The sequence below is a fragment of the Astatotilapia calliptera genome, chromosome 22 (assembly GCF_964374335.1).
Source record: "Astatotilapia calliptera chromosome 22, fAstCal68.1, whole genome shotgun sequence".
Lineage (NCBI taxonomy): Eukaryota > Metazoa > Chordata > Actinopteri > Cichliformes > Cichlidae > Astatotilapia > Astatotilapia calliptera.
The window spans coordinates 265001-292478 of NC_137442.1; the positions used below are offsets into that span (position 1 = coordinate 265001).

The 27478-nt window shown below is 48.0% G+C and overlaps 2 protein-coding genes and 1 long non-coding RNA gene across 5 annotated transcripts in view; 2 read left to right on the top strand and 1 right to left on the bottom strand.

Annotated features, from left to right (window-relative positions):
* rfx5 (regulatory factor X, 5) overlaps positions 1-4251 on the top strand; it is an 11131-nt gene extending 6880 nt beyond the window's left edge. For all 3 annotated transcript variants that reach the window (XM_026156518.2, XM_026156520.2, XM_026156519.2), the window contains exon 11: positions 1-4251. This exon is cut by the window's left edge and continues 274 nt beyond it. In XM_026156518.2, the coding sequence (XP_026012303.1) occupies positions 1-788 (788 nt within the window). In that variant the 3' untranslated portion in view covers positions 789-4251.
* A 4128-nt stretch (positions 4252-8379) lies between these two features.
* Positions 8380-10311, bottom strand: LOC145423550 (uncharacterized). The gene is made up of 2 exons (XR_013904599.1): positions 9598-10311; positions 8380-9003 (listed from the first exon to the last, which is right to left on the bottom strand). It is a non-coding gene; the product is annotated as an uncharacterized LOC145423550 (long non-coding RNA).
* A 17-nt stretch (positions 10312-10328) lies between these two features.
* LOC113014391 (phosphatidylinositol 4-kinase beta-like) lies at positions 10329-26951 on the top strand. Its single transcript, XM_026155893.2, has 14 exons — positions 10329-10556; positions 13691-14153; positions 14292-14746; positions 14855-15247; positions 16072-16299; positions 16381-16629; positions 16714-16820; positions 17566-17670; positions 17741-17864; positions 17977-18090; positions 18169-18320; positions 20370-20502; positions 21046-21166; positions 21764-26951. The coding sequence occupies exons 2-14, from the start codon at positions 13706-13708 to the stop codon at positions 21943-21945; spliced, it is 2811 nt and encodes a 936-aa protein (XP_026011678.1). The 5' UTR covers positions 10329-10556; positions 13691-13705; the 3' UTR covers positions 21946-26951.
* The last annotated feature ends 527 nt before the right edge of the window (positions 26952-27478 follow it).

Consider the following 27478-nt stretch of genomic DNA (forward strand, 5'->3'; position numbering starts at 1 on the left):
TTGCCCCGCCTCCTCCCCCTCAGCAGCAGCATGCCCCCTCAGCCCCCACCTCTGTGGTCCAGAAGGTTCGAGGTGGAGCAGCCAAGCGTCCCCTGGAGGTGGTGGTGTCCAGTGGCAGCGCCATCGGTAGTAGCACCCCCACCAACACGACGCCCGTGAAACGGAAACGAGGACGACCGAGAAAACCTCGCCCCGAGGACTCCCTGCCAGCCCCGCCCACTACTCTTCCTCCTCCACCCCTACCACCTGCGCCACCCCCTCCTCCTTCCATCATCAGCTCTGTGACGGGTGGCGTCATCCAGAAAGCCTCCTCGTCGTCGGCCTCCTCACAGCCCGTGCTGGAGCTGGTGATCCAGGAACCGCCCGGCATGGTTCTGGGTGCAGTGGAGCACCGTGGCGTGGTGGTGCAGTGCCCTCCAGAGGTGGACCGCCACAGTAAGCCGCTGCTGTTGCTCCAGAGCCCGGGAAACCAGAGCTGGGAGCTGGCGGCGTCAGGGCGCACCCAGATGGTGGAAGTCATCCAGAAAGCTCCAAGACCGAGCAACAACAACAGCGCCACCACGCCGCCCACCGCACACCTGCCAGCGCCTCCCCTCCCACTGCCCACGCTGCACGAGGAGCAAGGCGAGGTGGAGATCACGCTGACGCCGGTGCAGCCGCACGTCAGCCTGCCGCCACCACCTCCTCCTTCCACCTCCTCTGCTGGCTCCGCCTCTCCCGCCACAGTGATGAAGAATGTGAAAGAGGAAGCAGAGAGCAGCACATCCTCACAGAGGGAGGGGCACTAACCCTGTTACCTCACTCGCTACAAAGCCTCGCCCGTCTGACGTCTTCTTCCTCATTGGTGGAGATCCCAGATTGGCTGCGTCAGACAGCCAGTCAGGGGCATACATGAAACCAGAACACTCACATCTCGCGGCCACACTTCCTCCGAACATTTGTTGGTCTGCTGCTTCGCTTCACCTTAAAACGTGCAGAGGAGGAGGCGGGGTTTGGTACTTACGGGTCAGAGCCTTGTAAAGGTTCTGTGTGTTAAACCTGAGAAACCACCTCTGTAATGAGCTCAGCCTCTGCTCCCCTGTAGGCCGTCGCCTCCAGGAGGTGCCGTTTGGGGAGCAGAGGCTCCGCCCCCTGTTCTGAACAGCCTTGTGTTTTTATCGTGTTGGTTTGTGATTTTTTTTAAATGTGCCCCCCAAAAAGAAGCCGTTTGATCTAAACGTTTGAACGCGACTTTCTTTATTAGTTCAGCTTCTTTGATTGCATTTAAATGATTAATAGTCAGTCACAGACTCTAAAGTGCTCGTGTCTGTTTCCGTCAGGGCCAGATGACCTCACAGCAGACCTGCTTCCATGTGTTCTTTGTCAAGTAGCACCACATTTGTTTAACTAGAAAGTACTTTGTGTGAACTGTGCTGGAAACCTTCACCACCCGGCGACGATTTACTGAAAGTGATTTTTTACTTCAGCAGGTTATTTATGGTGAAAAATTGCCCCTCCTCCGGCAGCCACGTTGTTGTTTTCATGTTAATGACGTGGATGTAGACCCCCCCGCTAGAGAGCACAGCAGCGACACGATATCTGGCCCTTACGGATCGAACGGCTGGTTTGAAGCTTGAGCTCAGGCACAAGGAGCAAAGCACAAGTCGCCCTCCACCAACGCTCGCATGCAGTACGAAGAATTTACCCACTCAGAGCCCGTTAGACGCCATGCACCCTTTGCACTAACCAGCTCCCTGCGAGCGCCACCACAGCTCTGTCCCGATCAGCAGTGTGACACGACCACGTCGAGATGCTGATGTTAATAAAAATAAAATAATAAATAACCCAAAACAAAGGTTTCGGCCACAGGAAGTGCCCTAAACTTGTAACAGGAAGTGGTTCCTGCTCTTCTTCTGTGGTTCCTTCGGGAGGACTCTGGAAGTGTCACATTGCTGAGCGATTGTTCTTCACTTCTGTCAGACAGCTTCTCGCTCCCCGCGGGCGTCGTCTTCATCATTGGTGCTACAAACTGCAAGGCGCGGCACTGCCGCCGTCCTCGCCATCTTCATCCTGTGATCTCAGACTTGTAAAAACCCTGTTTGTCAGTACTCGCGTCTGGAGGTGTGAATGTGGCGTGTTCAAGTGTGTGTCCTCACTTCCCTCTGTCCTCTGACAATGAGAGCTGCGGGTCAGTTAACGGGACGTCGAAAATCATGACTGTTAATTCACACGTGTTGCATGATGGGAAGGTGCACACGGCAGCACTGCACTAAGCGCCAGCATGTAAATATGACTGCATGGTGTAAACTCAGCCGACTGGCACGTCTCGGCGTCCTGTTAACTGCCGCGCCTCGGCCCTGACTGACTCCAGCGTTGCACTGTGTAAAGAGTCCGTGTGTGTTACCAGTTTGTTGTTATATGCATTGAGAGACTACGTCACAGGTATTTATGAGTTATGTTTTGCTTTGTGGTTGCACCTGACGAGAGGCCGGCCGCACTATGGCCGTTTCAGTTTTAAGTGTTGAACAGTATGAATAAAGAGGAAAACACGAGTGTTTTATGAGAGCTGAAGTAATCGCACAGAGTAGTTACATTTCACGGTTTGTAGAAGTAAAGACGTCTCTCTAAAGGCCTCAGTTTACTTCAGACAAAGTTTGTACGATAAACTGCGTCTGACGGCAGCCGCAGGCGAGTCACCTGACCTGGACTGTGGTTACAGCAGTCCACCCGCTTCCAATCGCATCACGTTTGTCAGAGAGCTGTAGGACTGATGCTGAGTTACTCCGGGAGCGTCTGACTCTGGAGGGTTTTCTGACGAAACGTCGGACCTCTTGGGACCTGTTTGTGCTGATCTGGGACCTCAATGGGAATTTTATCCAGGACTGAGAAGGCTTGCTGGTCCTGAACTGGTCCCTGTTGCTTTAAGGCTTCCTTTGAGGTGGACTGAGGCCTAGATGCTTCCAGAAAGAAAAACAAAAAACCCTCGGTGGGCAAAGTTGCTGCTGAGTTGACCGACGAGTCGCTCTGCTGCCAGGCACCGTTGACTCTGTCCTCATCACTTTATTGCAGACCTGATGTTAAAGTCAAATGTTGCTTTTGGAAATCAAAAAGTTCTGACTGAAACCCAAAGAGATTGTTCCCTGTGCAGGAGCTACTGGGCAAACTGGGAAACCTGACAAAGATGCAAAAAGAGCTGAAGTTGGGACTAACAGCGCAAGTAACTGAGCAGAGCTGACATGTGGTTCAGAACGCGAGTCTAAGAGTCGGTTTCCAAAGGCGTTCAGATAAACGGTCGTGATTGTGAGAGAGCCAATCAGGGGGAGAGAAAGTCGAGGGGTAAAGAGGTGGACCTGAGCTGCTTCACACCTGCTCTACCAAGCGAGCAGGTGTGAAGCAGCATGACGAAGCCTGAGACACAAACCCCAGAAACTGTGGTTCATCTGAATAAGTGAACCTGCTTCATCTTTGATGATCCCTGAAGGGCAGAAGGACTCCAGCTCTGGCCCAGTCTGGCCCTGCACTGGGAGCCTGGGTTTGCAGCTGTCTGTGGGAGGTGTTCACTGTGGAGCCGCAGTGCTCGAACAAACTAAACCAGAAACGGGTCAGATAATCAAAGATTAAACGATCGGGATCCGGGTAGCAGGGCGTCAACTCCAAGGGGCCAGACTGACGACACGGCGCCTTCTGATGTCACTTCCTGTCTTGTTTATATGTGCTGTACATGTGTAGAGCGGCTCCCCTGCGAGCCCTCTGAGATGTGAACAGCTGATTGTTACTGACCCTCACCGGGTCAGAGACCTTCACTGACGAAACGTGACGAGATGACGAGGCACTGTTGGGAGCGAGCCCTGGCGGTCCCGTGGGGGCCGGGTTTTTGTCTGTAGCTGTGACCAGCGGCGTTGACGTTTCCTGTTGTTTTCCTTCTGCCTCGTGCTTTGTCGGTTGTTGAGCTTGTTGATGTGCAGATTTTCTTCTTCCTGGTGTTGCCGTGAGAAACGCCATCGGTTTTCTGCATGTGTTCCCGTGGCTGCTGGTCTCTCTTTTGGATGTTTGTTTCTCCGTAACTCCGCCCTCTCTCCTTTCTGTTGCTTTTTTGTTTTGCACTTTACTTCGGGAGCGGTGGAGGATGAACCTCCCGTTCAGCAGTGTGACGCAGCTTCGCTTGTGTTTGTTTGTTGTGAAGAGAAAGTGAAGCGTGATGAGGACAGAAGCCAGAACTTTAATGTGAATCTATTTTCCTACGTGACGCAATAAAGACGTGACGTTAACTTACTCTCTGGTCTCCGCCTTTCATTTCAGCGGGTGTTAAATCACTTCCTGATGACTAATCGGATCTTTGGAAAATGCCGTCAGCATTCCCGAGGGTCCCTCACTGCTCACGGGATCTGAGGGTCACAAGAGGACTTGGGGGTCACAAAAACTGAATCCTCTGGGACAAACCTTGATACGCTGAATGATCCTCTGAGTTTGATTTGTTTCTAGTTTGAGTCTGAAATCAGATTCTTTTTTGTTAAAATGTTATAATTTAGTTTAAAACAGACCTGAAGTATTTCAAATGGAGCAATGGGTTTAAAAGATGGTTTCTTTAAATGTCTTCTTTCTCTTCTCACTTATTTCATGTTCTTTGTAAAGCTGCTGATGGAGATCGAAAACAATCAGTGAAAACACAAAAGAAGAGCTTATTTTCTGCCTGTGTGACAATCGCAGACATAAGAATAAAAAGCTTTAATTGCCGTTGTTCACAGTGAAATTGTGGGTGGTCCACACCAACTGTGCAGGAATAGAATATAAATAGTAAAACAGTCGGGAGGGGCTCAGAGTTGAACTGCTGCTCCTCCACATCGAAAGGAGCCAGTTTAGGCGGTTCAGGCATCTGACAAGGATGCCTCCTGGGTGAGGTGTTCCAGGCATGTCCCACCGGGAGGAGGCCCCGGGGCAGACCCAGGATATCTCTCAGCTGGCCTGGGAACGCCTTGGTGTTCCCCTGGACAAGCTGGAGGAGGTGGCTGGGGAGAGGGAGGTCTGGGCTTCTCTGCTTGGGCTGCTGCCCCCACGACCCGGCCCCGGATAATCGGAAGAAGATGCATGGATGGATGGTAAGACAGTCATTCTTCTGTCAACGAGGAGTGCGGATCGGCAGCACAAACAGTGTTTTCATCTGATCTAATTTATCTTTCTAAATAGTGGGTGTTTGTGGGTGTATGGAGCAGGGGACGTCGTCTGTCCTCGCCTTTCTGTGACAGTCACCGCACACAACTGTTGAAACATACAGACTTCAGTTTCAATGAGAGCCAATCAAGAAGCTGACCTGTTAAAGTGGACATGAAACACTACAGGATAAACATGACAGTACAAAATACAAAAGTAATATAAATTTACACAAGAATGATAATATTTCTGAGGCAGTGAGAGGTTATTATTGCACATTGCTCAGTGGTTTGCCATCAGTCTGACTGTCAGGGGAAAGAAGTTATTGAAAAGATTGTTCTGTGAGGGTAGATGTGGGACACTGCCGGTCAAAAGTTTGGACACATCTTGTTTTTCCTGTTTTTATTACTTTCTGCACTGTAGATTCAAACTGAAGAAGTTAAATACATATGACACAAGGATACGTGGAATTATGTAACAAAGAAAAAGATGATAACTCCAGATATGTTGTATTTTAGACTCCTGTAAGTATCCACCCTTTGCCTTGATGACACACTGTAAACCCTCGGCCTTGTCTCAGTGAGCTTCATGATGTAGTCACCTGAGATGGTTTCACTTCACAGGTGTGCCTGTCAGGGTTTGTATGTGGAGTTTCTTGCAGCAGTCCGGTTGGTGCACAGCTGACAGCCCTATTTGACAACAGTTAGACTTCATGTTATGGCAAGAACCAATCAACTAAGAGAAACAACAGTCCATCATTACTTTAAGAACTGAAGGTCAGTCTGTAAAAATGCTAAAAATGGCTTGTATTTGTACAGCGCTTTACTAGTCCCTAAGGACCCCAAAGCGCTTTACACATCCAGTCATCCACCCATTCACACACTGGTGATGGCAGCTACATTGTAGCCACAGCCACCCTGGGGCGCACTGACAGACGCGAGGCCGGCAACCTTCCGATTACAAGGCGACCTCCCAACTCTTGAGCCACGATCGCCCCTTTGAATGTGTCCCAAAAGTGCAGTTGCACAAAACATCAAGCACTACGAAGAAACTGTCTCACATGAGGACGCCCCAGGAAAGGAAGACCAAGAGTCCCTCTGCTGCTGAGGATACGTTCATCTGAGTTACCAGCCTCAGAAATCACAAATTAACAGCAGCTCAGTTTAGAGCCCAGATTAACCCCACCCAGAGTTCCTTTATTTCTCGCTAGTACACGGGGTTCTGCCCGGCCTGAGAGCCGTCGCCAGTCCCCTTCAAGGCCTTCCCCAAACCGCAGCACTATCACACTTCCTCATCCATCCTTACCAAGGAAGTGGTCCCTGCTAGTGAAATACAATTTATTAATCAAAGGTGAGCGGCGATAACTGACTACATGTGTATACTGTGTCATGATTGGACAGACATGGATGTAAACCACACTGAGGTGAAGTAACCACAAGGCACTGATTCTAACGTAAAGGTACTCTGGATATTATCAAATGTGCAAAGATTGTTAAATGTTACATTTTTTGTTTGTCAGGTGTCCTGTTTGAAGGAAACACTGGACTGCATGTGTGCACATGAACACAAGGAAGGAGAAATCCTCAGACTTGAAAGATTGTTCGTTTATTGGCTGTTTAGTCATTTTATGACAAGATGGATGCTGTTGTTATATTTCAATATAGTTTCTGAGTTGAGGAGGATAAAAGAACATTTAACATTAAATGTACGGATGCTGTGCACTAAGCAAAGCTTCATTTACAAAGTTTTCTCCTACCAAATTTTGAGAAAATGGTTGTAATCGTATAGAAATGTAAGATTATAAAGAAGTACACAGTTACAGTGAAAAGAAGTGGCTGTAAATGGTCACATAAACAGAACTTTCAGTTTTTCTCTTAACGGAAAAATAAACAGTGAATAAACGGAACTTTCCGTGTCATAACTGAAGGAAATGTCCGTAAATAGTACAGAGTGGACTGAAACTCGACACAATGTTCCTTTTTCTGTCAGCGTCCGTTAAAAAAACAGAAAACGGAATTTTTTATGCAGTGCAAAAAACACTTGTTGTGACAGGAATGTTGTTTGTGGCTCAAGGTGAAGTGACATCGTTCACGAGGGACACACCTGACATATATCTCACATATTACAGGCCAACAGATTCTTTTAGCGGTTTAAATACGGACAGTCGCTTTTTGGCAGAACACCGGGGTCCCGAGCCACGCAGTGAACGATTGGAAAGCTGACATCACGTCCACAGGAAACAAGTCTCCACGTCCTTCACTTACACGGGGGCTTCACTTTTCCTCACTGCTAAATGAAGTAATGTAGTCAGTCAGGTGATGTGAGAAGGCTGTTTTCCCTGCAGACGTGCTGATGGTCGTGTCTGTGCTGGGCTGTGAACTGTCTGGATGTCTTTGGGAGCGCGTCATTAAAAAGCGCATCCGCTGATTGCGCGCTCGGTAAATCAGTTCGTGTCGGTCCGGTGACCACCTGCTCCGTTACCGCTAACAGCTGAACTTTCCCGTTTGAGTGCAGCTCGCTGAACCACAGTGACATCCGTTAATTCATCTCACGGAGGTGGATAAACCGATCAATGTGGTCTCATATTAATACATAGTTAATGCTATAATATTAATATTATAATGATTATAATTCACTGATGGACTCTCATAATCAAGCAGCTGCGACAGATGTTTAGGGTCTGCAGATGTTCCATCAAGTTCACCCGCAGACCCACTTTCTGCTCCGTGCTGTTCCGCTGCCAGCCTGCTGGGGGCGCTCTGAGCGCGCATTCAGTGCGTGTGTTTACAATCTAAGTACCTGAGGCTTTTACTATGAAAGGGCTTTTGTGTGGGAGGACAGGAAGGAAATAGTTTTGGACCAACCGGAAACAGAACCAAAACAGAACACCTACTTGCAGAAATGACGCAGGTCTAACTTCAAAATAAAAGCTTCATGAGCCTGACCCCACCTAAGGGGCAGGAGCTGCTTATTGTCACGTATAGCTGCTGTCTTTACAGATCCTGATAAGTATCACCGCTATGAAGGCTCAGAATAATCTCAGAGTCAAAAACGTGATTTATTACTATTTATCACAGAGCATAAAGTGTGGTAAATAAACATGAGTACAGAGGAAAGTGGTGACAGGACGATAGCTGAATTTTAGCTTTTATGAAATCAGAAGTGAAACTTGTTTCAAAACTGTTTGACGTGAGAGAGAAAAATAAGCTCGAGGACAAACGAATGTTGAAAGAAATGAGTCAGAAACGCAGCTAAATGCAAGCTCGCACATTTAATAACCACTTTAAAATAAGTAACATTTGATTTATATAGCACCTTTCTAGACAAAAGCTCACACACACACACAGATAACCAGGTATAAAATAAAAACAGGCAAAAAGTTAACAAAATGCAAATTTCAAAAATAAAATGAATAATTTTGAAGACAGATCAGTGACTACAAATGGGGTCAGAATTTATCATATAAAAATGTTCATTTTGTTTACATGACCTTTATATGATGAATTCTGACCCCATTTGTAGTCACTGATCTGTCTTCAAAATTATTCATTTTATTTTTGAAATCCTTTACTGCATAAATGATAAAAATTAAATAAGACAATATTACAAAGTTACAAAATATTAGAAGTAACTCCCATATATACAAATAGCTCACCTATAAATGTCCAGAATATTACAGATAAATACTCTAAGCTGTAAAACTTTGTTATTTTCTCTGTAAAGGACAAACTACAGGCTGTAACTGCTGCTCTGTGTGCTCTGCATTAGATGGAGGAGTCGTACACAAATATCCACAGGCAGGGATGAGTTCCTGTGTCGTTCAGTCAGTGGCGGTCCTAGCCTGTTTGGCGCCCCGGGCGAACACTCCCACTGGCACTGTATGTAGCGGAGATGACAATAAAGTTTACTTTGACTTCAGCAGCGAGCACGCGCACCAAGGGCTCGCGCGCTCACTTTATAGAATTTCGAAAAAACATCGGTGCAAATTATAAGTCTGTATCATGATGTCTGGTGTTTTCATGTTTGTTGTTTTGTTTTTATTTTGTTTTATTTTGTGAGTTGGTGATTAGATGCTGCTCCAGCCAGCCAGAGACTCCCCCGCGGCCCCGCCCTCTCCTCCCTGTGCTGCATGCGCACCTCGCAAACGGAGGGCGCGCTTACTCCCAGCAAAAGGGTGATAGAAAACCGACCGGTGCCTGTGCCATTCCTAATATGCGCTGGCTGATGTCGGGGCAGCATGAGTATGAGCAATTTTTTTTTTTGCCGGTGCCCGTGATGCCGCCCCCCACCACGATGCCGCCCCGGGCAACCGCCCGTATCAAAAACCGCTACTGCGTTCAGTGGTGCACTATGGGTAATCTCATTGGCCATGGAGTGTATGGGATCCAGCATCGTCCTTATCTTGGACAACATCCACCTTTCCGACAGCACCCTAAGGGAGTCCAGCTCCAACCCCACAGCATTACTGACCTTACAGATCAGTTTATTGAGTCTGCTGGCATCTGCGAGCCTCAGCCTGCTGTCCCAGCATGCAACAGCATAGAGAATAGCACTGACCACAACAGACTCATGAAGGAGCTCAGAGCCCTTCCTGCAGAGAGCAGTGGTGTTTTTAACCCAGTCCAGTTTGTTATCAGTGTGCACTCTGAGGTATTTATAGTCCTCCACAACGTCCACATCGACCCCTGGACTGAAACAACAACATGTGTTTCATGTTACTCTGTCACGGGGTATTTCTAACACACACAGGTAATAACCGTTGTTTCTACATGTTTTACCGGAGGGAATAAAATCCAACATTAAAGTGAGAAAAGTGTCCCGTTAACTCCACACCGTGAGGACTGGTTGGTGACGGCCCACAGCTCGAAGGTGTGACCGACTGCATGTGCTCCGTTCGTACACAAAGACTCATTCGAGTCGTCCCCTCAAAGATGCTTATGATAATGTAGTGATTTTGAGTTTCGTGTTGCTAAATCCAGTGGAAAAGTATAAAAGTATAACTTAATTCATCTAATGTTGGCAAAGCGACGAGTTTCCTTGACCAAAACAAACCATCCATGCGCCCCTCCCCGCGCGGCACCCCCCAACATACCGTCCCCCGTGTTGTCCTACTGTCAGTGGCCCGGATGTCTTCAGCTGGTTTTTATTTTTTCCTCTACGTGCTTTTATTGTGTAAAGACCACCGGAAGCTCCGACAGTTATGTACAGCCTCTGTCTTTACGGATGTTGCGTCACCGCAGTTTTAAAGCAAGCCGAGCCGAGCCAGGCCACAAACCCAGAGCAGATGGGCCGACCCTAAAATCCTGGACTAAGCGCGGCACCGGGACCCGGATCAAAGAACCGGACCGTACCGGGACAGCCCGGGGCGGAGCGGACTGAAGTTCGATTGTCGGAGCTTTGAAGGGGGCTGAAAGCGCCTCGGTACCCGGGTAGGTGCTGCTGACCTCGGTTCGTTTTTCCGCCTCGGCCTCTCTGTTATTGTTCGGGTTAGCTAGCTGTTAGCAGGTTCGGCAGGCCCGGGTTAGACTCCGGGCTTAAGCTGCCTCCTCCGGTTTGTTTTCATCAGCAGGGAGCGGCTCTCCTCCTCCTCTTCTTCACAGTTTGAGTTCTGCATCAGAGGCCCGATTAATCGATCCGAACCAAACAGAGTCTTTAATGTGCGCCGAGAGCGTGCGTGACGTGTCAGCAGTAACAGGGTGTTATTTAAGTACCCGTGACATGCAGTACTGTGAGTACAGGCCACAGTACCGAGTAGCAGTACCCCTCAGGGCGTTCATCAGTGACTGAGATCACATCAATGCAGGGAAATTAAAAAATGCACATAAGAACAGCAACACATCTAACAGAAGAACAAAGTAATGTGCGTGAGTGTAGGACAGACTGAACAGCTGATCGCCTACATGTGAAAATGAACCTGACAGCTGGCTGACAAACACGTCTGACACGATTCCTGCAGCTTCGCCTCTTCAGCTCTGCTCTCCTTTCACTCTTCACGTGCTCCGTTTAGTCCCACGCTGCTCCGCACAGCCAACAACCCACACAGTGGGCCACGCGTTCGGTCACTCCTCGCTCTGCTCCGGCCCAGAATCACATCTGTTTTCAATTCAGTTTAAATCACAGCAGTTTGTCTCGAGGTGCTTCACACACTAAGGAAAAGCCCTGCATTAATACAAAGAAAGGGGCGGGGCATGTGACACGACAGGGTGAACAGACCCAGTCTGTAATAATAACTAATGATTTAAAGCATCTTTGGTCTACCTGCTGTACCCTGTACAGGTGCGTCCCCAAGGGGGGCACTGGCTACCCTCCAATATTGAACAGTGTTACAGGATATTTAAAGGGTTGGTCTGCCCATTGGTGGAGCGGGGGTGGTGGCGGCTTACTGGGCCTAAGCCCGGGTTGTTTTTTCAGATGCCCGGGGTCTTTAGGAGTGTAATTTTTTTCATAGTTGGATGCCTGACTGACAACTGTATAAAACAAAAACTACACACAATATTCGAAGCACATAGCGCACACTGTGGGAATTTAGGACTGAGCATAAATGCCCCCTAATTTTGGTATGATCCGAGCTCGGGTACTAAGCAACTGAGCACAGCACTGACGCCTGTGAGCGAGGGGAGAGAAGCTGCTGCCTGCCAGTTTGCTGCAGACAGAGGAGAGCTTAAGTTTGAGCAGGTACCAAAGCAAATCATTCCTACTGTACAAATAATGTAAATATGACGGCGAATCACGAAAGATTGATGTCAAACTGATCACTTGACCCATGTTACGTTACTTGTTCTTTGAGTGAATCAACAAATGGCAAAATGAAAAGCCGAACAACAACAATGCTGCTTCTTTAGAGAGTCTCAGCTCACATGTGTCTTATATTATATCTTATATTCAGTTGTTACCCTACACGGCTAAATAAAGCACAACATCGGTTTCAGTTATGTACTGATGTAGATGGACATTAGAGGCTTCTTTCTTATACATTATGCTTTGTGTGTTCTTATATTTCTATGAAAAACAAGAGCATTTTTAATACACAGTATATTCATAGTTGAAACCAGATAGTACAAACACATTTTTTACTGTTAAACACCAATTTAAACTTGTTTTGTTTTGGATAAATAAATATTGAAATATCTTTTGAATGAGTTAAATGTCAGAATAAAGAGGGACAGAGCTTCTATTTTTATCACTTTCATCAAATGTAGGAGCACATATACACTAAGTTTGTTAATTAATAAGAAAACTGCAGATGATTCCATTCTGAGCTGAAGAAGCTTCTGATTGGTTCGTAGAGTCCATGTGAGTAAACTGGTGGCACAGCTGTGGATGCATATAAGGCAAAACACAGAGCCTGTTTCTGTGACATGGGAACATCAAGAGATGTCAACCAAAACACCAGGAACAGAACTGTGGAGCTCCATAAGTGTGGCTCAGTTTGAATACAATTTGGTGCCATTTACAATTAAGAAATACAGACAGTTTCTCTCTTTACTCTTAAAGTTAACAAATATGTTTTTATATTTTTCTAAAAAATAAACATTTAGTCTGATTTGATGTTACAATTAAAAAAGTGTTTTTATCTGAAGAGTAAATATCTGGTTTCAACTGTAGATTTGATGATGTTGGTGTTTGGCTTGATTGTCAGCACAGAGAGGAAGAGAGAGAGAGAGGGGGGAGAGGGGAGAGAGAGAGAGAGAGAGAGAGAGAGAGAGAGAGAGAGAGAGAGAGAGAGGGGAACGGAGAGGGAGAGAGAGAGAGAGAGAGAGAGAGAGGGGGAGAGGGGGAGAGAGAGAGAGAGAGAGAGAGAGAGAGGGGAACGGAGAGAGAGAGAGAGAGAGAGAGAGAGAGAGGGAACGGAGAGGGAGAGAGAGAGAGAGAGAGAGGGGAACGGAGAGGGAGAGAGAGAGAGAGAGGGGAACGGAGAGGGAGAGAGAGAGAGAGAGGGGGAGGGAGAGAGAGAGAGAGAGAGAGAGAGAGAGAGGGGGAACGGAGAGAGAGAGAGGGGGAACGGAGAGAGAGAGAGAGAGAGAGAGGGGAACGGAGAGGGAGAGAGAGAGAGAGAGGGGAACGGAGAGGGAGAGAGAGAGAGAGAGGGGAACGGAGAGGGAGAGAGAGAGAGAGAGGGGAACGGAGAGGGAGAGAGAGAGAGAGGGGGGAGGGAGAGAGAGAGAGAGAGAGAGGGGAACGGAGAGGCAGGAGCAGGTGAGACACACCTGTTGGTTGTTTACCTGCAGCATCTCTGTATCTGGGTCCTCGTGTGTGTCGTTCCCAGTGTTTCTTTTCAGGTTTGTTACTTTTCAAACTACATTTATTAAGTTTTGCTTGTTTGCACAACAAGGATAAATAATTATACAAACTTTTCGCCTTGAGGCGACTGTTGTTGTGATCTGACGCCATATAAATAAAATTGAATTCCTGTAAAACAGGAAGTATGACAAGCTGAAGCCAGGAGGAGTCATGTGACCTCATCCTCGCTGTGTGTGTTGGGGGGTAAACAGGTAGGGGGAGGGGCAACCTCGAATCCTCTCAGCTGTGTCATGTGACTCGTGCTCTCTCTGTCTCTCTGTAGGACTCCTCTTCCAAAATGGCCGACGCCGAAGGGTCCCCGGCTGTGCGCTCGCTCCGCCTTTCCCACTCCGCGCAACCCCCTCCCCCCGCCTCGTCCTCCTCTCCTACCACGTTCTCCTGCCCCTCCTCCCCCTCCAGCGCCTCCTCTTCCTCATCCTCCTGCTCTGAGAGTTCCTCAGACTTCCTCACTCACCATCACCATCATCATCACCGTCACGCTCGCCCTCAGCTGCAGCTGCCTCCGCCCACCCACGGGGATCAGGCCTCCTCTCCCAGCGCCAGCCCCCGCAGCTCCTCCCCTAGTGGGAGCATCGGCAGCACCTGCAGCCTCGGTAGCAGCAGCGCCAGCGAGGGCATCGGCAGCGGAGGCACGTCGAGCGGTGGCGGCGACCAGCGAGGACCAAGTCCTCCGCTGGACGTCATCTCAGAGGACGCCATGGAGATGGACCTAGGTGTCGAGCAAGGTAACAAGGAGAGGAAACTGTTTTCCAAAATATTCACTGCTTAGGATGAATCTGGAGCGAGGTGTGGGTGGGGCCACAGTTGCTACACCTCTACATCCTCCGCCAGTTTTGATCGATTTCTCTGTTCTGCTGTTCCAGTCATCGACCCGGAGGTGGCGCTGAAGGCGTGCCAGGAAGTGCTCCTTAAAGTCAAACTGCAGGATGATCAGCGGCAGCACCCGGCAGATGTGGCAGAGCGCGGCGCCGTGACCCAGCTCATCAGCCCAGATGCCGGCTCCATCAAAGAGGAAGATGAGGAAGACACCGACACGCCGTCCCAGCCCGACCCGCGTCCTTCGGCTCGGCCAGAACCTTTCTCGCCACCGTCGTCATCAAAGCAGTCGTGGCTGCTGCGCCTGTTCGAGTCCAAGCTGTTTGACGTCTCCATGGCGATTTCCTACCTGTACAAGTCAAAGGAGCCGGGTGTGCAGGCGTACATCGGGAACCGCCTCTTCAGCTTCCCGGACAGCGAGGTCGATTTCTACCTGCCGCAGCTGCTCAACATGTACGTGCACATGGACACAGAGGTGGGCGACGCCATCCGACCGTACCTGGTGAGTCCCTAAGTTTAAGCTAGCTCAGCTAACGTTAGCTAGAGAACGGGTCGGTGACCCGCTGCGTCACAGTCGGGGGGTTCTCACGCAGGTGTTTGTGTCCGGCAGATCCACCGCTGCAGCGCCAGCATCACATTCTCGCTGCTCTCTGCCTGGCTGCTCGGTGCCTACTCCTCCGACATGCATATCTCCACCCAGCGCCACTCCAGAGGAACCAAACTCCGAAAGCTCATCTTGTCCGACGAGCTCAACCCCGCCCCATCTGACAGCCCCACATCCTCGCCGTCTCACCGTCGCCATCGCCATCACAGACACGATGGCAGCAACGCCGAGGCCTCTTCCATGTTTGGCCCTGGACAGGGACAAGCCGAGGTGTTTGTTTCCCCGTCCAGGAGGACCCACCAGAGATCCAAGTCGGATGCCACCATGGCGAGCAATGGACCTGGTGCTGGTCTCCGACGGACTGGCAGTAACCCAAAAGTGGAGGCGGTCCACGAAGAGGTGAGCCAGAGATTCTCTCGGGTGGTGCCGTTCCTCTAGAGCAGGGGTGGGCAGCTCCAGGCCTCCAGGGGCTGGTGTCGTGCAGGTTTTAGATCTCACCCTGGGTCAACACACCTGAATCACATGATTAGTTTATTACCAGGCCTCTGGAGAACCTCCTGTTGAGGAGGTCGACAGCGGTGTTGGATCAAGGACACATCTAAAACCTGCAGGACACCGGCCCCCGAGCCCTGGAGTTGGACACTGCTGCTCTAGAGTCAAAGGCTATTCAGAAAAGCATAAAATCAAACATGACTTTTAAAAACACCAGTACAGGCTTTCAAGGCCTACAAGTTAAAAACTACATTTTCCGCAAAAATGACGTCACTTCCGGTTTCGTGCAGGTAATGGCGGACATGCGATCGTTCGCGCTGACGACTGTTTCAATGTGGGAAGTGTTACGAACAGCTGATCGGATCGGCAAAGCGTGTTTCTGGAATATTACGTTTTTGTTCCTGCAAGAGCTTTTTATGCAATTTTTGCAAAGCTATATGTGGAAGGCAACCGTGACCGAGGACAAGCTGATGGCATCAGATGTAAGAACAACTCCTCCGGTTTCATATGCAAAACAAATTATTGCGCTAGCTTACACGGTTCAGATTCTACAGGGATTTAAAAATAGTTGCGCAAAACGGCGCGTGCCCGCTCCTACCGGCTTTAAAGGGTTAAACGGCCCATTCGAGCTATCGATGAGTCACTCACATGCCTCTGTGGGCGGAGCATCAGGGAACGTGTGTGTGTGGTTAGAAACTATGACTCTCTGTGGGTGTTTCGTGCGTCTGCAGCCCGAGCGTCTCCGTCCTCAGAGGGAGTTCATCAAGTCTCTGCTGTGCATCGGGAAGCGTCTCGCCACGCTGCCCACCAAAGAGCAGAAGACCCAGCGTCTGATCTCCGAGCTGTCGCTGCTCAACCACAAGCTGCCGGCCCGAGTGTGGCTGCCCACCGCCGAGCACCAGCACCACGTCTGCAGGGTCCCCCACACGCAGGCCGTGGTCCTAAACTCCAAGGACAAGGTGACCTCTGGTGTACCCGCCACATGTGCCAGAGAACATCTGTCCAATGTCCTCTGACTGCTGCTCCTTCTCCTCCTTTAGGCTCCATACATCATCTACGTGGAGGTGTTGGACTGCGACAGCTTCGAGACGTCTCCCGTTCCCGTTCGCATCCCAGAGACGCGGATACGCTCGGCCCGCTCCGCGGAGAACCTGGACTGCAGCACTGCAGCTAATGGCAGCAGTGGTATGACATCGGAACACAGAACGGGAAGTTTCTCCACCGTCCCAAACTACGACAACGACGACGAGGCGTGGGCCACCGATGATATCGGGCAGCTGCAGGTGGAGGTATGTGAAAGCGTCGGCATACTGCCTGCAGTAACCCTGTGTACTCTGTCCTCCCGAAGCACAGTAACAAGCATGTGTTTGCAGATGGAGGCTCAGACCAGCAGCAGCGACAACATCAGTCAGTTTTCAGTCGACAGCATCACGAGTCTGGAGAGCAAAGAGCCGGTGTTCATCGCCGCCGGAGACATCAGGTAAACAGCGGGTTACCCTCCACAGGCGGAGGTTAGAAGCAGAAACGTGGGAACACCAGTGCTGTTTCAGGGCAGTTCAAACGAAATATTACGCCGTGTTACCCGTGGTAAGCTACGTGTAACACAAGCTAGTGTTGGTTCTGCCCAGCACGACGCCAACGTGCATGTCGGCGCTTCATGTTTACAATTTAGCGTTTCCAGGCTGTTGGCGGCCGCGGTCTCACTGTTGCTGATGCCCGCTCACTTGCAGCTTTCTGCTCTCAGCTCCTCCCCCCTTTAGGCCTTGGCGTGCTGCTCAAACAGGAGCCTCTGAGCAGCCTCGCCCACTGAACACCACCCCTCCCTAGAAGCTGAGCCACAGACCACACCCCTCCACACTACAATTATGTGTTTGTAGTTTCAGTAAATTCAAGCTATAAAGGAACAAAATGTGATCTGAAGTTGTTTTTAAAGTAATTAAAACAATAAAGGAACCGCACCTACATAGACTGGACCTTTTTGTTAGTTATTAGTTTCCCCATAGAAGCTTTCTTTGTAGTTGCCATATTGATAGGACACCAACATCACCTGGTGTGCAGATGTAATTATGATGAGTTGTTGTCACTGTCCAGGAGTGTAGATCTCTGAAGAGCAGCACGTTCAGGAACTCTTCTTTCTGAGGATGAAATGGCCTGAGCAGTCCCGTGAAGCTTCGATCTTCAGCTGTGCGTTCTGCCGTGACGCTCCGACCTGGTTTGTTTTTCAGACGGCGGCTATCGGAGAACCTTGCTCACACTCCCACCGCATTCAGGAGGGACCCCGAGGACCCGTCGGCTGTTGCCCTCAAAGAGCCCTGGGAGGAGAAAGTCAGGTGGGTTTGTGAAGCCGAGCAGGGGAACGCTCCACAACGTCTTCCTCGCGCTAACGCCGTTTGTGTTCAGGCGGATCCGAGAGGCGTCTCCGTACGGCCACCTGCACACCTGGAGGCTGCTGTCGGTCATCGTGAAGTGTGGGGACGATCTGAGGCAGGAGCTGCTGGCCTATCAGGTCCTCAGACAGCTGCAGGTACAGACGCAGTACAGACACATGCACACAACGGTACAGATGCAGATACAGACGCAGTCTCCGTGTGGTTAAACTGCTTCCATGTTGAAGCCGAGTCTGTTTCCTTGGTCAGTCCATCTGGCAGCAGGAGCGCGTTCCTCTGTGGATCAAACCCTACAAAATCCTCGTCATGTCTTCAGACAGCGGGATGATCGAGCCCGTCCTCAACGCCGTCTCCCTGCACCAGGTACACAGGGGATTCTGGGAAAGTTAGTTGTCTTTGTCTATGAGACTGAAACGCAGTTTTCGTGTGTGTGTCCTCCAGGTGAGGAAGCAGAGTCAGCTGTCGCTGCTTGACTACTTCCTGCAGGAACACGGCAGCTTCACCACAGAGGCCTTCCTCACCGCTCAGAGGAACTTCGTGCAGAGCTGCGCCGGCTACAGCCTCATCTGCTACCTGCTGCAGGTCAAAGACAGGTGAGACATTCATAAAAGTTAAACAGTGACCGTTATCCCTGCTGATGAGGTTAAGACTGCTGCCTTGAGTGAGGACGGGTCTGTGGATTCGGAGGACTTTACATCAGTGATTACTAGCAACCTCAGCACATGCATTGAGAATATTGCCCCATTAAATGCTGCAAAAAAGGGTGCCAGCCAGCGACAGTGCACTACCAGATGAGCTGAAAGAGCTCCACGCTTGCTTTAACACCCTTAACACCAACCAACATTGAGCAATTCTACCGCAAGGTCCTGACGAGGACTAAGCCCCGAAAGCCCTGAACATCTAATAAAGAAACATAAAGAAACCTTCCAGGTCCTTTACATCCCTGCAGTTTGCATATCATCAGAACCGTTCTACTGAAGACTGTCAATGCAGCCCTCTATACATCCACCTGTACACCTGTACATCCACCTATACATCCACCTATACACCTATACAGTTATACATCCACCTGTACACCTGTACATCCACCTATACACCTGTACATCCACCTATACACCTATACATCCACCTATACACCTGTACATCCACCTATACAGCTATACATCCATCTATACAGCTATACATCCATCTATACAGTTATACATCCATCTATACAGTTATACATCCACCTATACACCTGTACATCCACCTATAAACCTATACACCTGTACATCCACCTATACAGCTATACATCCATCTATACACCTATACATCCATCTATACAGCTATACATCCATCTATACAGTTATACATCCACCTATACACCTGTACATCCACCTATAAACCTATACACCTATACATCCACCTATACACCTATACAGTTATACATCCACCTGTACACCTGTACATCCACCTATACACCTGTACATCCACCTATACACCTATACATCCACCTATACACCTGTACATCCACCTATACAGCTATACATCCATCTATACAGCTATACATCCATCTATACAGTTATACATCCATCTATACAGTTATACATCCACCTATACACCTGTACATCCACCTATACAGCTATACATCCACCTATACAGCTATACATCCATCTATACAGCTATACATCCATCTATACAGTTATACATCCACCTATACAGTTATACATCCACCTATACACCTGTACATCCACCTATAAACCTATACACCTATACATCCATCTATACAGCTATACATCCATCTATACAGTTATACATCCACCTATACACCTGTACATCCACCTATAAACCTATACACCTATACATCCACCTATACACCTATACAGTTATACATCCACCTGTACACCTGTACATCCACCTATACACCTATACATCCACCTATACACCTGTACATCCACCTATACAGCTATACATCCACCTATACAGCTATACATCCATCTATACAGTTATACATCCATCTATACAGTTATACATCCACCTATACACCTGTACATCCACCTATAAACCTATACACCTATACATCCATCTATACACCTGTACATCCATCTATACACCTATACAGCTACACATCCATCTATACACCTATACAGCTACACATCCATCTATACACCTGTACATCCATCTATACAGCTACACATCCATCTATACACCTATACAGCTACACATCCATCTATACACCTATACAGCTACACATCCATCTATCCATCATGTGTTATGGGAACTGCACCACCAGGGCGGGACAGCAGGCTCTACAGGCTGTCATTACAGCATCACGGTCCATGTGTGGGATTGCTTTCCCATCACTGGAGGGGACGCCTTATAACAACGGGGTCCTAAAGAGGCACCCCCTCCCCCCACAGCACACACTGCAGTCACCTGTACATCTACATTGAAATCCTGCAGACTCTACTTTCTGACCACTCTCAGCTCTTTCCTATACAGTGCTTGCTCTATTTTTCTATGCTTTTTTTAAAAAGTGTGACTTTTGTATATATTTGATTTATTTGTGTGTAGAGAAGGTAAGAATTTCCTTGCTTAGCTCTGCAGCATGTAGAGAATCCTACATGCCAATCGTTCGGTAACACCTCGTCTGATCCCCACAGGCACAACGGGAACATCCTGCTGGACTCCGAGGGCCACATCATCCACATCGACTTTGGCTTCATTCTCTCCAGCTCTCCTCGCAACCTCGGCTTCGAGACATCTGCCTTTAAGCTGACCTCGGAGTTCGTGGACGTGAGTAGAAACAGCCTGAGGATGTGTTGGAGGGAGATGATCCCGGGCAGAGGTTGATCACAATTTTGGGCTCAGGTGTAGTCTCCTGATATTTACCTGTCACTGAGAACAGACCAGCACGCAGCTGGAGGGCTGCCCTGCACGTCTGGATGGGATTTTTAGCCACTCAAAGCCGACTCTCTGCTGACTCGTAGATGAATCGTTCATTTTGTTTTTGGAACTTCAAAGTTGCTAAGGATCCTTTCTGGTGTCCGACAGCTGTCAGCAGCAGGATCAGGAGATCCCACATGTTCTGTTCAGCATTGAGCCCTCAGCACCGCCGGTCACAGCCGGCTCGGTCGTGGTTTCTCAGCCGGGCGCTGCAGAGGTTTAGTTTTGATTTGGATGAATTTCTGTTTGATTCACGCGTGGATTCCTGAAGGACTCTAAAAATCGGGGTTTCATGGCTCCTGATGACAGGAGCTTTTATTTTGGTGGAAGAAAAGCTTCCTGTGGAGTTTAGCATGGTGGCTGTCCTGATGCCCGGTGTTTGCTGTGTTTCAGGTGATGGGTGGGCTGAACGGAGATATGTTCAACTACTACAAGATGCTGATGCTTCAGGGTCTCATCGCAGCCAGGAAGCACATGGAGAAGGTGCTGCAGATCGTGGAGATCATGCAGCAAGGTAACACCATTGCGCCTTTCTTACAGCTGAAAACGGCACACACGCGCGGCCTAAGCCTAACCCCGTATTTACAGCTGTAAGTACGAGTCGCAGACAGTCTTAGTCTGTAGGACGGGGATACTTTCTTTTCCACATCATCAGGGAACAGGTCCGGCCACAAAGTTCGTCCCTGCTGAAAACTCCAAACTTTTTATTATCCAGAACAAAAGTTCATGTTTGAGTTTGTGCAGATGATGCAGCGAGTCACACTCCACCTAACTCCAGGCAGCAGAGGCCAAGCTAGCAGACAGCTAGCAGCTGCAGCCTACAGCCGGTTTTTGCAAATTTCACTATTCAGTGATATTAGAGTCATTACGGAAACTGCCAACACTGCGTCACAGCAGCCCGGCAAGACAAAGGTTAAGGAGTTCTCTTATTGGCCCCTATAACCCTCGCAGTGAAGCTGCAACAACAAACTCATTCCTGCGTCACATCGTAGCGCTGTCGGCGACTCGGGTGGAGGTCCAGAGTGCACGAATTGACCGGTGTGGGTTTAAGGACGTGTTTGCCAGTCAGCTGTTAACAAAGTTGTTGTGCACTCTTATTTTAACCCCACAGGTTCCCACCTGCCGTGCTTCCACGGCTCGAGCACCATCCGTAGCCTGAAGGACCGTTTCCACATGTCTCTGACAGAGGAGCAGCTGCAGCTGCTGGTGGAGCAGCTCGTGGACGGGTCCGTGCGCTCCATCACCACCAAACTCTACGACTCCTTCCAGTATGTCACCAACGGCATCATGTGACCCGTCTGGACTGAGCGACGGCGGTGGCCGGAGCCGGCAGACGTTTCGCTGCGCCGCCGCCTGATTGGATTCGACGGAGCCGCCTCGTCACCGTCATCGGGGTCGAAGCGGCTGCTGGAAGACTCGATAGAGACGGAAACCACTTCATCACATCGTTTATGGATTTACATCTGCAGCTAATCGAAGCGACAGCACGGCAGATTCGACTTCCTGCTGCTCGTCACACGGAAACGCGTGAACTCGTCACTGCTGTCGACTTTATTAACCAGCTCATAATCACTACTAAACTGCCCAGCAGCAGAGCGTTTACAGACACAACCACCACTACTTCACCCATCCTTCAGCTAAAAACAGCTCAATGTTTCCGATTCCACGTCTGTTGACAGGAAAACGTCTGAGAAAGGCGTTTTGTTCTTTCCAGCAAACATCCTGTAATTACAGAAGCTCCTTTTCCAAAGATAAGTCTCGTAATCGTAAGCCCGAGATTCCAGAAGGCGCCCTCTTTTTCCTCCCAACTTGTCGTAGTTTAAAGTGGACTCAGAGGAGAAATCTGCAGTAACTCGAGGGTGAGCCCGAGGACGCGTCTGACTGGGTCGGCACGAACCTTCTCTTGACGTTTAAATGAAGTCCGAGTGGACGCGAACACCAGCAGAGGTCGAAGGAGTTTGCTCTCCGAATCAGAATGGCTACGAGGAAAAAGCACAACGTGAACTCAGCGTTCTCGGCACGCTCACAGAAAGGCTGACGTATCCACCCTCCTTTACAGATTATCGCTTTATCTTCCAGCAGCATTCCTGTTTTCACCAGACATTTCTCACAGCTCATCGTCAGCCTTGTCCCGACATTTTTAGCAACTGTAAGCGCGTCGAGGTTTGGGCAAGCTCAAATTCTTTTGTCCTGAACGTCCATTAGCCTGAGCCAGTGACCACTGCTGCTCATTTTCCTCTGTTTTATTTCATTGTATTTCACTTTTTCCTAAACTGTTATTTTACCACTTTAGCTCATTTTTCTTTCCCAAATATCTATTTAGCTGTTTGGTTTTTAACAGAGTCACTGTCATGCTAGCTATGCTAATGGAGAATTACTCACAGACTGTGGAGGAGCAAAGTCCAGAATATTTATTAGAAATATGGCCATTACTATAATAAACTACATTATTATTTTTTAATTACTAGGGGAGATGTCTTTTTAAGCTAATGTTCCTGTACTAGCTAACAAAATTAATACCTAATAATGGATTGGATTTATATAGCGCTTTTCAAGGCACCCAAAGCGCTTTACAATGCCACTATTCATTCACTCTCACATTCACACACTGGTGGAGGCAGCTACAGGTGTAGCCACAGCTGCCCTGGAGCAGACTGACAGAAGCCAGGCTGCCATATCGCGCCATCGGCCCCTCTGGCCAACACCAGTAGGCAAGTAGGGTAAAGTGTCTTGCCCAAGGACACAACGACCAGGACAGAGAGCCCAGGGATCGAACCGGCGACCTTCCGGTTACAGGTGCGATTCCCAACCCCCTGAGCTACGGTCACCTAGCTAAGGCTAATCAAAGAAATAAATGAGTCCTGTCCTCATTTCCTAATAACATTACTCTTTCACTGCTGTAGTATACAGCTTATGCTCTCTCACTAGCTAATAACCACTAAACTACTAGCAGCAGAGAGTATACGTTTATTATACACTTAAGTTGATTCTTCCCTCATTGCAGTTTGTTGGCAATTAACCTGACAGTGTCTTGGCTAAAACTTTTCGCCAAGTTACTTTTTTTTATTTATTCCTCTCTAAAATAAGTACGTTTTGTAACAAGATAACAAACACGCCATTTTAGTTGCTGTCTCTCTATAAGCCTACTTTCGTCTGATTGGCTGACTTGCAGTAGTCTGTAGAGGGGCAGCACTTTCTTCTGAACTGCACTTTCCGTTTAAACCTTTGACCAACTAGCATCAGCACAAAAAACACAGTAAGTTGCCTTTGAGAGCTTTTATAAAACAGTTTTGTCTTGTTAGTGTAAGAAAATACTAAACCTTTATCAATGTGACGAGTGTCTGGTGAAATTTTTTTTTATTTTATTTTAATGTTTGTTACAACATCTTTTTAGGTCCAATTTCAATTTCTGAAAAAAAGTTACTGAAGTTTTGTTGTTCATGTGTTTCTGTCAACTCGGTGCACATGCTAGAAATTATACAGTGACAATGTCAGTGTACAGTAAGTGGCCGTTCTGAGCCAAAGGGTTCTTATCAGGAGAAGTATACTTATTATTATCACTTTGGACTAAACGCGTTATTGTTATGTGAGTCTGTATTTACGTACTAAGAGCTCAGCAGTGTTCCTCTCTGATTGGCCCCAATTCCCTTGGTTAATGCTGGCCAGTCAGAAGAGGCGGTTCTGTGCACGCCGAGCTTGGGTTCTTTGAGACTGACGATCAGTTTCCTGAACACGTGAATGTTTTAGACGTGTTCTCGCTGTTGAGCGAAAGCTAGCGGTTTTAGCAGCTGCTGCTGATGTCGCTCTAATGCTGGAACACTGGCTTTATTTCAGCGTCTTACACATAGAAACGGCTTCCTGTGTATTTCTACACAGCACCTCTACCTACGCACTAAATGAGAACGTTTCGGATAGCGTTTGCTAGCTAACAGTTGTCATTTCTGTAAATAGCAACTTTCCCCGCTGTTTAAGGGCAGCAGCAGTTCACTGGAGGCTGGCTTTGAGCTGCAGTTCCAGTTATGACTGAAATCAAACATAAAGCATTTTTACAGCTAGCTAAACGCTAAGCTAATGCAGCGTTACATTTGTAGAGATGAGCAGTTAGCTGGAGCTAATTTCAGTGAAAGAAGTGTTATAGTGGCAGTTTCCTCTAAAACGATTAAAATATAATTTTACTCTCAGATGCACTTGATTATTAGCAGGTAGCAAGACACAAAATCTTTCCAATTTGGTTAGTTATTCCACACGAATGGTAATCAGCTAACATCAGGTCGGGGCTAAAATCTGGTCACCTGACGCTCGGACATTATGACAGTTTTATTTTCTATTTTGTTTTTATTCTTGTTTATTAGTGAATGTTTAACTGTGAAAAGGGGGACGCTGAGCCGGCGGACAGTGAACTGGGTCTTTCTGGAATAAAGCCAGTGTTTGTAGTCGTTTTCTGACCACTGTAAAAGGACAACCACAGTTCTGTTGTCGTGAACGCAGCGCCACGTTACCGTCTGCTAACTAGCTCACTATTTTACGTGCAGCTGTGTCTAAAGTTTACCAGATTAGCAAACGCTCTTTGCATTCTTTGTCGTTCGTTATTTGTGAATCTGTACACGAACCGAGTTTGTTTCCCGTGAGAAAAATCGATGCCTTGAGACGTACAGAAGGTACAAACTTATCAATGCAACAGGAGGGACGGTGGGACCTCAGAAGTGCTTTTTATATCCTCGGTTTGACGGCTCCAGGGACAAGTTTCAACACTCCAGTACCCCTCGCTCATCTGCATTTATTTACATTTCAAGTCCCGTCTCCTACAGAGGGGCTCTTTAAAATGTAAAATCATTGGGGAGTGATACTGCTGTTTGACAAGCTGGAGACGCCCGTAAAGTCGAGCCAAATGATGGGTTAGTTGCAGTTTGGAGGCTAGTGGGGAGAACGGATGGTTGAAACTCATCCCTGCCGCTGAACATCCTCATTGCCTTTCTGTCATCAGCTCTGAACACAGTCAGTGTGAAAAAGTGCATTTATGAAACGTTTCTGTCGTTTGTGAGGATTCTTTGTTGTTAATATTTTACTAAAACACGGAGTCATACAGCAGCCATGTTAGTGTTTGGTTTTTGAGGAATTTCTATGGGAAATGCTAACGACGCTAACGTCACGGTCAACGATACTTTTCACTGTGTGAAGAAACATTATATGAAAACACTTTGAGTGATTTCTGAGGTAATTCACAAACAGCATCATCTCAGGAGACGGGAGGAGGACGCGTGAGATCAACAAGTCATTTACCCCAAATCATACCGCGTGCTTATGAAGTCGGATTATGTGGAAAAGCACTTTTATATGAAGATTAGTGTAAATACACGAGAGCGGTGGGGTCCATGAAGCCACTGAATCATGAGGTTGACTTTATGTACTCCTGGTGATTGGGCACTCAAACACTATTGGCCCTCTCCTGCAGCTGTTGTTAGGCTACGTTCACTCTGCAGGTCTTACAGCTCAATTCTGATTTTTGGATCAAATCCGATTTCTTTGTCTGCTTGTTCACACTACAAATAAAATGTGACAGCAAACGCGCTCTAGTGTGAACCCTGAAAGCAGCCGCATGCGCAAAGGAAGACGTCACACACAACGCGCTCTGTTTAGACCCAGAGCAACAGTATGTTTGACTGTTTCAGACTTTACGTTTCCCAATTTTGCTTTAAGTTATAAAGTTATTGTGTTATCTACATTTGGCCTAATAATGATCCTTATTGCTGTTTCAGAGGAGCGCTGCTTCAAAGGATAGCTGCAGATTTCTGTCAGAATCTGCAGATTATACAGTACAAAGAAAATGTTCACGTTTCTCCAACATTGTTCCCAACAGTTTCACTGGATGGCCAGGAAGCGTTCACGATGTCTTCTCTGGCGCTGTTAATTGGCGTCCGTCTTGTGTCAGTGACGTAAAAGACGTATTTAATGCGACATGACCATTAAACAGCAGTCGCTTTCTGAAACATCAGATACGTATCAGATTCAGGACCACATACGAAAGTGACCCAGATCGGATTTGTGCCGTTCACACTGCCACACTACGATCGGATACACGTCGCACAGGGTCAAAGAAGTCGGATTTGATGCGCTTTCACCTGCAGTGTGAACGTAGCCCAAGTCTGCATCTCTGCAGCGACGTACATTAATGTGTTGAATCGTTAAGATCCAGCTGACGACTGGAGGTGTGTCCCCGTTTCTCATCATGTAGAGTCCATCTGTCACGTCCTGACTAACTGCATGGCAACTTATTCAATAAACCTGAAACCTGCTTCTGACCTGCACCTGTGTGCTTTCTCAGTGTGTAAGATACTTACTGGTTTTAAATCACTTTTCTAACTGGTGCATAATTAACTTTAAAGAGAGTCAAATCTGAAATTTCGCATCTCATATTTTATGTTTACGAACATCTACACCAGAGGCGTCCAACTCCAGGCCTCGAGGGCCGGTGTCCTGCAGGTCTTAGATGTGTCCTTGATCCAACACGGATGATTTAAAATGTCCTGCAGTTCTCCAGAAGCCTGGCAATGAATTAATCATGTGATTCAGGTGTGCTGACCCAGGGTGAGCTCTAAACCCTGCAGGACACCGGCCCTCGAGGCCTGGAGTTGGACGCCTCTGATCTGAAAGACTCTTCTCTTTAAAGTAAGAAAATAACAAAAATAAAAAAAAGTCACAATTCGGATTTTTCTATGATCACAGGCGTACATAACAATGTTGGTCTGCATTCTTTGTTTCCTATAAACTAAATTTAAAAAAGTTTGCCAACTAATTAGTTGTAAAGGCGATGGTGTTCAAATGTTTG